The 8642-nt window shown below is 58.2% G+C and overlaps 1 protein-coding gene across 1 annotated transcript in view; it reads left to right on the plus strand.

Moving 5' to 3' along the window:
• LOC146591694 (maestro heat-like repeat family member 5) overlaps positions 1-3709 on the plus strand; it is a 9538-nt gene extending 5829 nt beyond the window's left edge. The window contains exons 2-9 of the mRNA XM_085312402.1: positions 325-379; positions 431-484; positions 1332-1508; positions 1759-1914; positions 2277-2378; positions 2726-2825; positions 3148-3207; positions 3516-3709. Of these exons, the coding sequence (XP_085168528.1) occupies positions 325-379; positions 431-484; positions 1332-1508; positions 1759-1914; positions 2277-2378; positions 2726-2825; positions 3148-3207; positions 3516-3709 (898 nt within the window). The remainder of the gene's footprint in view (positions 1-324; positions 380-430; positions 485-1331; positions 1509-1758; positions 1915-2276; positions 2379-2725; positions 2826-3147; positions 3208-3515) is intronic.
• The last annotated feature ends 4933 nt before the right edge of the window (positions 3710-8642 follow it).

An 8642-nucleotide genomic window follows, 5' to 3' on the forward strand; every position in this document is an offset into this window, starting at 1 on the left:
AGGCAGCCCTGGCAAGGGCAGCACCCCTGGGAAGAGGCAGGGTGCACAGCAGAACACTAGGAGAGCCCAAGAGGCCTGACTCCAAAGTGAGCAGCAGATGGGTCTCATTGGAAGGTCCGAGTTCAGGGTAGGAAGGGTCTTTCTGCAGTCTCCCCTGGCCAAAGGAGCCTAATGATGCTGGGCAGTGACTTTSTCACGGCGAGGTGTGGCCTTGCCCTGCCTGTTGTGGCCCATAGGGGACTGTCAAGAGGGATTGGGAGTGCATTTGGAAAAGAGGATTGCCTGGGCTGCTGAGAACCGACAGTGCCTTCTTGCCTCTGCCAGAGAGATGAGGAAGATCTCAAGACACGTGCGTGTTCTCCTCTTGCACCGGCTGTTAGCATGCCTCCACYTGGAGTTCCTGTTCCAGCAGCAGYGCCGGTTGCAGGAGCAGCTCCTGAAGCAGTCCTCTCAGGAGATCCCCACCATGACTTTTCTGGTGGAGGTAAGCCTGATGGCAGGGGTGCCCCTGGGGTGCCTCTGATCCCTCTGCTCTCCTGTGCCCMTGCTGYGGGGYRGGAGGCAGTGAGTGGAGCTGGGGCAGTGGGTGCACTGCGCCTTGTACCCTTGGCTTGGTCCATCAGCAGTGGGGTAACTCTTGTCCCCACCTGTGTTTTGTGCCACCTTTGTGGATGGTAGAGAGGAGCRGAGGAGCAGGTGAGGGATGTGCATGGTGGGTCCTGCTGCCCAGGGCTGGGCGTGGGGCCCCAGGGGCTCTTGGCACTCCCTGTTGCCTGTGGGCTAGGCTTTGTCTGGGCCTGGTGCCCTTGCCCGGAGCTATTGGTGGGCTGCAGCACTGCCTGAGGCAGGGAGTCATGCCAGCTCTGCCAGTTTCTCCCTGCAATGTGTGTTTCAGCTGCTGGCTTGCCCAGACCTTCGCACAGAAGATGATAACGTCCTGATCCTCTTTGCGCGGTATCTGCGGAGCAACAGTCAAGTCATGCGCGGGCTGGTGCTCAGAGGCCTCATCCTGCTGGGTGAGGATCCAGAGGTGGTGAGTAGGGGACAGGCAGTGAAGCTGTGCGGGCAGCGTGGGGCTGGGCGAGGGGTGCTGGGGAAGACACACAGGGGGCAACTGGTCAGGTGGAGAGGAGCCAGTGCTGCCCTCTCCCACCTCCCTGCGCCCCACACCGCCATGGCTTTGCCAGTAAGCCCTGCCTGGCAGCAGGTGGCTGCAGTATTTGCCCTGCCAGCTTCTGGGAAGCCAGAGGGCAAGCTGGAGTCTAATAGCTGGGCATTTTTGCCAGGGCAGTCCTCTATTTCTTCAGCAAATGAGATTGTGTTTCACACAGGTAAGAAAAATGCAGTTCCTGCTGCCAGGCATCATGGAGCAACTGTGGGATGCAGATAGAGACATCGGCACTAAGGCCCTGGTGGTGCTCAGAAACATGGTGCACCTCCTGGGCAAGCAGAAGGTCACCTGCATCGCTCCGCATCTGGGAAAGACACTCCTGTCACTCTTTGATGACGTAAGGCTGGGGGGGGAGCCAAGGGCCCTGCTGGTGTGCCTGTGAGGCTGTGTGCAGGGCTCACGGCTGTGGCATGTTCTCCTGTGCCTGGTGTCCTGGCCTATGGGACTGCGTTGCACCAGTACCCTCTCTGCCCTTGACTGCTCCGTGTTGTGCTTGGACCTGCAGCACCAGGAGCAGGCCCGGGTGTGAGAGAGACCATAGGCTTGGAGCAGCCAGTGCTGAGCTGCCCCCTCTTTCTTCCCGCCAGGAGCCTAGCCGCGTGCGAGAGCTCTCCATGCAGCTCTTCAAAGATATGCTGGAGATTATGGTGGGCACCAGAAACCATCAGCTGAAGCAGCAAGTACACAGGAGCCTGCTCCCACTCTTCTTCCACGCGCATGATGAGAGCCCAAGCGTGGGGCAGGTATGGATTTCTAAGCAGGGGCTTAGAAGTTTCTAAGCAGAGATTGAGAAGCTGGGCATGGGCCTTTCCAGGACCTCCTCTCCTTGGGAGATGCAGTGAAGGGAAGGGTCGGGCCCTGCATCCTGGGTACCAAGCACTGGAAGCAGCGAGGGAGCCCAGCACCCACATTCAGAAAGCCTAGGTGGCCTGTTGCTCCCCCCCTCTCTGCCTGGGGCATTGAACCCCATGGCAGACTGGGTGTCCAGYGGCTGCTGCTTCCCATGGTGAGGCAGGGAGGGCCCTGAGGCTTGCCAAGAGGAGGAGGACGCAGGCTCTTGTCCCCTGGGCTCTGGTGGCATCTCCCAGTCTCTGGTGCTGTGTAGGCCTCGCAGGAAGCCCTTGTTGGCGCTGCCAAGTTCCTCAAGTGGAAGCAGCTCAGACACCTGGCTGAGACAGCGCAGACATGGAGGATCGGCGAGTGCCTGGTAAGGACAGCTGCACAGCCCCAAAACCCAGCCCAGGCCTTTCCCCCTCTGTGCCCAGGGTGTGGGGCAGGCCGCTGTGCCCCTTGCCCTGGCTGGCAGCTCTGGGAGCAGTACTCATGCTGCCCTTCTCCAAGCATGCTGCTCCGGCAGGCTCTTCTACAGAAGTCTTCTACAGGGCCTGCTAAAGCATGCGTGGGGAGCAGCCTGCCCTCTGCTCCCTCCAGAACTCGGCACTGGCCAGCCTGTGCATGGGAGTCATGAGCATGCTGGAGGGGGAGGCCAGTCCTGGGTGGAGGGGCTGCATGGGGAGGGTGTGTGCCAAGCCTGTGCCCTTGTAATCTCCCCAGCTGGCGAAGGGCAGGAGAGCAGAAGAGCACCTGCGCGAGAGCCTGTTGTACTTGCAGAGCCCCCAGGAGTCCCTGCGAGAGGCGGCTGTGAGGTTCACTGGTGAGCCCCAACTGCTGGCGTCCCTTTCTGTCCCGGAGCAGCTCGGCTCTGGCTGCTGTGCTGGCAGCAAGAAGCAGCCCTGTGGCTGTTGCGGCCCCAAGTGCCTGATGCAAGGCCTGGGCACCCAAGGGCTCTCTGTCACCTTCTCCCATTTCTGTCCTCACATATGGGGCTCAGAGTCTCCTCCTATCCCTCACAGCAATGCTCTGGGGTCAGCGCTGTCTGAAGGGAGGAAGGAGCATGGGTAGGCCGGCTGTTGTCAGGGTTGCTGCTGGGCATGGGCTGTGGAGCAAGATTTAAGGGGGCCTCTGTGTGTGCCTAGGGCTTGTGGCGCAGCACCTGAGGGTCCAGAGCAAGGAGAAGCTGGAGGACATCTGCAAGGGTAAGTGAGAGTAGCAGGGTGTCCACCAGGGCTGGTGGGAAAAGACAGATGCTGGGCAGGGAGCTCCCACCCCTGCCCTAGCCGAGGAGGGCTCTGCTCCCCATGTGGACCAGGGGCGATGTGGGTAGAGCAGAGAGAACATTGCTGGCTAGCATCTCCCAGCTGATCCATTTGTCCCTCCTGCTGCCTCCTAGAGGGAGGGAAGAGCTGTGGGAAGAGCTGGGTGGAACTGGCCGTGCCAGCAGGGGATGCCTGGGGTCCATGCAGATACGGGGCCTTGATCTCCACTCTGGTCCTTTCTCTCTCAGCCCTGCAGAGCTTGCAGGAAGATGTCAGCCCCTCCATCTGTTGCCTGGCCACACAAACCATCCTGCTCCTGAAAGCTGCAGGGAAGAAGACTCCCAGCACAGGCCTGTGCTACTACCTAAGGAGAGCATGTGAACGGTGGCGCTGTCCTCTGTATGGTGGCTGTGTTTGTTGCCAGAACTCGGCCACGTCCTGATGCCAGGCTGCGCTGGCCACCTGGACCACCTGAATGTACGGGAAGTCGGGGGCGGTGAGGGTCCGATTCCTGGCTTCTCTCCCTGACTGCAGGACAGCTCCAGTCCTCCGGCTCGGCCCGGCCCAGCTTTGTGCTGCCCGTCCACCTTCTGCTGCACTTTCCCCAAAGAAGCAGCCCTGTCTCTTCACCACCTGTCAGTGTCTTTTCTTTGGGCAAATGAATTGGTGGAAAGGTCGGGCCATGAAGGAATCAGGCTCAGCCTGGGAGGGGCAGGGCACGCACTCACTCCAGCAGTCTGTGCAGCCACAAGATTCCCCTCTTGCAGCAGTCAGAGCAGTGCTGTGAAAGGCTCCTTGGCCAGGGGGAAGGCTGCACACCTTGCTCTGCCCAGCAACCTACCCTGCCCTCCCTGAAGGTGCTGGTGAGAGCTGGTGTCTGCCTCTTGCCCTGGAGCCCTCACGGGGYGGGAGGAGTGTTTCTCTGAGCACCCTGTGCTCTCTGGGCAAAGGGGTGTGAGGCCCAGTGCTGGTAACAGGGCAGTGCTGGAGGTTGCTGTGCTAGGGTTCTGCAGTAAAACATGCTTTCTGTCCTCCTAGGTCCTTGGTGCTGTGAGATAGCTGGTGTTTTGCCCCATGGCCTCCTGTCCAGCTGCCAGCTGGCGCCCCTTTTGAGACCATCTGGGCTGAGGCTCTGCTCCCAGTTCTGTTAGTAAGCAGCAAAGTACGCTGTGGTGCTGCCATAAATGACTTTTGAGCATTGTCCAAAGCAGATGGGGCTGAGTTGTGCCGTCCTGCTGGGGAGAGGGCCCCTTAGTGTGGACAGCAATGGGAGGAGTAGGGTTAGAAATGTTCTTCAGGGCCCTCCGTAGCACAGCGTGGAGCTTTTCTCACTGCTGGGTGCCCAGGGGAAGGTCTGGTGACATCCCTGGGCCTTTGGTGAGAGTGATGTGRGTCTGATGATGTTGCCAGCACCCAGTGGCATGTGCCTAGGACTACCACGTGGTCCTGGCAGTCCCTGGCTGAGCTTGGTGGAGGGTGAGAGTGAGCTGTTTGCCTGGTTCCTCGTGAGGACAAATCCGTGGACAATGCTGAACCCTGGATGTCTCTGTGGCTCTTGCTCTGTGTGGCCTCATTGCTGGCTGGTAGCCTCTGGCTTTGCAGCTGTGCCAGCTGGGCCGGAGGTTCTTGCTGTGGAGCTTTGTGGCAAAGCCAGGGGACAGGTGGGACAGGGTGAGTGAGGCAGGCTGTGTGGTGCCACGGCCCTGGGAGCAGAGCACTGTGCAGGCCTTGGGGCAAGGAGGCTTGGAAAGTGGAGTAAACCTCCCCCCCCCCCACCATAGACAAGAAAGCCTTGGCTGCCCCCCAAAGGTCCTCTGTCTCTTGGGAGGCTTTGTCGTGCCCGCAGGCATCAGGGCTTGGCCTCAGTCTTGGAGGGGGAAAGGGAGATGTGCTGAGCCGCAGGGGTTAAATGTGCTGGGAGCAGAAAAGACAGGTCCTGCCGGAGGTTTTYTTAGCACAAGCGGGAGCAGTGCAGTGAGGCTGGAGTTTGTGGAGAAGAGGCCGAGCAGAGCCAGRCAGGACTCAACCCCCTGAGACCCCCGGGCATGTAATTCCCAGGAGCTGGGGCCAAACACCCTCAGCTCCCCTGGGGACAGGCTGGCTGCTGGGATAGGTGCAGCTGCAATAGCTACGAGGAGCTCTGCAGGCTGGGGGGAAACCCTGGCTTGAGGAGAAAGCATGGGGGCAGCTGTGCTTGCTGCATCTGCAGCAGGACAAGCAGGAGAGACCAGAGAAGGCGAGAAGTCACGCTGCAGGGTCTCATCTCTTTGGCTGGCTACTTTGCCCAGCATGCAGTCCTCAGCATTGAAATGCGAGTGGGTATCGCAGCCCTCAGGCAGGACCAAGTGGACTACAAACCACAGCTGCCAGAGCCGCTGGAGCCCACCGTCAGTGAGCAGCTGTGCCCGTAAGTACTGGTACTCGGGGTGTGCAGGTAGCTGAGCAGGAATAAAACAAGTATTGAAACAGAGTCACAACAATTGTGTGATCTGACCATGCCAGATAGCAGCTGGAGCGTGTGGCTGTTTCTGCCAGGGCAAGAAATGAAGCTGGCCAGATTCACTGGGGCAAACTGCAGCTTGTACGAGAAGACTGACTGGTAGGAGCCTCTGCCCTTACAGAGCTTCCCTCCAGGAAAGGCTGTGAGGATCCAGAAAGCGGGACCACAGCAGGTTTCAGTGGGAAGGGGTCTCTGGTGCTCATCTCATTGCCTCTTTCTGGAACGCAGTCACCTAGAGCAGGTTGCCCAGGACTACGTCCAGTCAGGTTTTGACTGGCTTCAAGGATGGAGACTCTGCTCTGTCTGTGGACAACCTGTTGCAATACTCAGTCACCCTCCTGGCCCAAAATGTTTCTCTTGGCTTTGACCAGAATGTGCTCTGTTTTGGTTTGTGCCCATTGCCTCTCGGCCTGGCACTGGCACTGCTGGCGAGAGCCCAGTGGAGAGCCAGAGCCGAGCAGTGATGGCCATGGGGGTGTTAGAGCAGGCACTGCCTCTATTCTAGCCTGGGAGAAGAAGGGCCTTGAAGGAGAGCAAYCACCGGGTGTCAAACCTCCTCCCAAAAGGAGGAGAAAGCCTGGAGCCTCTCGTGCCTGTGCAGAGCTTTGGGCTCTGCTGCACAGGTGCCTGCATGGGTAAATCCTGTGGTGCCTGGCCACATGGAATCACAGTCCTTGGCGTGCAACAGGCAGCCCAGCAGTTCCTCCTCTCTGCATGCTTTAGGGCAGGCAGCAGAGCAGAGCAACGTGTGCAGCCTTACCCAAGCCCTGCAGCTACTGAGCCAATGTAGGAGCTGGCAAGACCCTGTGTCCGGCAGTGCAGCTTGGCACCAGCAGCTCCGGGCTGCTGGGCTGCTSAGCTGCTCCTGAAGCATCAGAACTCACTTAATGGGACTCAGGATTAGCTCACAATTCAGTTCTTACTTTTTAATAACTTCCTCTCCCTAGCACCCCAAGCCCCAGGCCAGGCTCCTGCCCTGCAAACTCCGACCAAAAAGGCACACAGGGGCTGAGAGCTGCCTGGCTGCCCTGCCAGAGCCACGCATCCCAGCACCTCCACAGCAGCTGCCTCTGTGCTGCCCTGCTGCCACGGAGGCAGCAGGGCGAGCAGGCGCCTGCCCTTCCCTCAAGGGCTGAGGACCAGCTCAGTGTTCAGAGGCACAGGCCACGGGCTGGAAGAGTGACCAGCAGAGACCTTCTGCAGCCAAAAAGAGCTGAGACCCCTGAGCATGTAGGGATGTGCGTGGCTGCCCTCTTCTCTCCCAGAGCAGYCTCCTCCAAAAGCACACGGACAGCCGCGCTCGCAGTGGCCCCTTTAATCTYGGGGTATCCCTAGAGCCRTGCTGGAGCTGGTCTTGCATGGCAGGTGGAGAAAGCCTCTCAGCCTCTTCTCCACCTTCCACYGTTCTCTTCTTCCCTGGTCTCTTCTGCCTGGATCCCCCATGGTTCCAGCATGCAGCAAGGGAGCTCCTCCGGGACCCCTTTTAGGGTAGATAGTGTTCAAGCAGTCCTCCAGGAACAGAGCGCTCACACTCCACAGCCAAGGCACAGTGGAGCTTTGCTCACTCCCTGCTCTGGGGCACTTACCACATGCCCTCCTGCACCTCCCTCCTTTCTCTGTGCCCATCCTGCGCAGGGCTGTGCCCCTCGCCAAGGGCTTCTGCTGCTTCAGGGCAATGACACAGCTCTGCTCAAAACCCCCACAGCCCTTCTGCACAACCRCTCCATTGCTCAGAACCCTCACGGTTAAACAAGCTTTTTCTTCAGATTCACACACAGTATGCTTGCACTTCACTTTGTGCCCCTCACCCCTCAGCGTGTCACTGGGCACCACTGACAAGAGTCCTGCTCCAGCCTCTTGATCCTCTCCCACCAGATACTTATACCCATCAATAAGCTGCTCCCCCATTTGGTATTTTCCTTTTTTGGTGCCTGAAGAGCTCCACTCATGGAGGGGCTGGAGCCTCTATGGCGGCAGCCTTGCCCTGGCCAAGGAGCCTTTCCCAGCATGAGAGCTGACTTGGTTGCTGGAGCCAGAGCATCTCGGCAGCCTGGTCGCTCCTGGGCTCAGCCACACCAGGGSAAGCCAGCGCTGGYGAAGGGCCAGTTTGGGTCCTTCCTCCTGCAGAACAGGTCACGGCTTCTCAAGGCCACTGTGCACTTCTATTCCTTCCAAAGCCTGTTGTAAGGGGAAACRAGGGGCTGCTCTGACTGCTGGAAGAGGGGAATCTTGTGGCTGCACAGACTGCTGGAGTGAGTGCGTGCCCTGCCCCTCCCAAGCTGAGCCTGATGCCTTCCTGGCCTGAGTTTTCCCCCAATTAAATGGTTTCTTACTGGAGGGTAGCATAAAAGAAGGAGAACGTGATGGAGTAAGAAGAGTAATCCCGCTGCTTATGCAGCACTGGCACTTCTCTATATATAGGTATATATACACGTATATATGTATAATTTTTTTTWAAAAAAAGAAAAAAAGATGGGGGGTTACAATTCACATAGGTTGAGACAGAACAAAGCGCAGGCACAGCTTGTGAATATTTCTGGAACTCGAACACCAAGTTTTACTGCAAGTACCTTGTCCTGCAGCCGTAGGACACAATGGACATGATCCTGGGGAACTGCCAGACCCCAACAGCACCATGGCAGGGAGCAGGACAAAACACACCAGAAATGGCTCTCTGCAGAGGATTCCTCAGTTACATGCAAGTACCAGATTCTTTCCTCTCCTTACTAAACCAAGACATTTTCTCTGCAAAAAAAAAACTTATCACACCTTTTTCCACAGAAGGGGGCAAGAAATAAGCAAGCAGGAAAAGGTGAGTATTTATTTATACCTTTGGTTGTAGATGAAAGGCAGGATGACAAACTTACCTTTTTTT

Source organism: Rhea americana, unplaced genomic scaffold (assembly GCF_003343005.1).
Source record: "Rhea americana isolate MKP2758 unplaced genomic scaffold, rheAme1 scaffold_362, whole genome shotgun sequence".
NCBI classification, from domain to species: Eukaryota; Metazoa; Chordata; class Aves; order Rheiformes; family Rheidae; genus Rhea; species Rhea americana.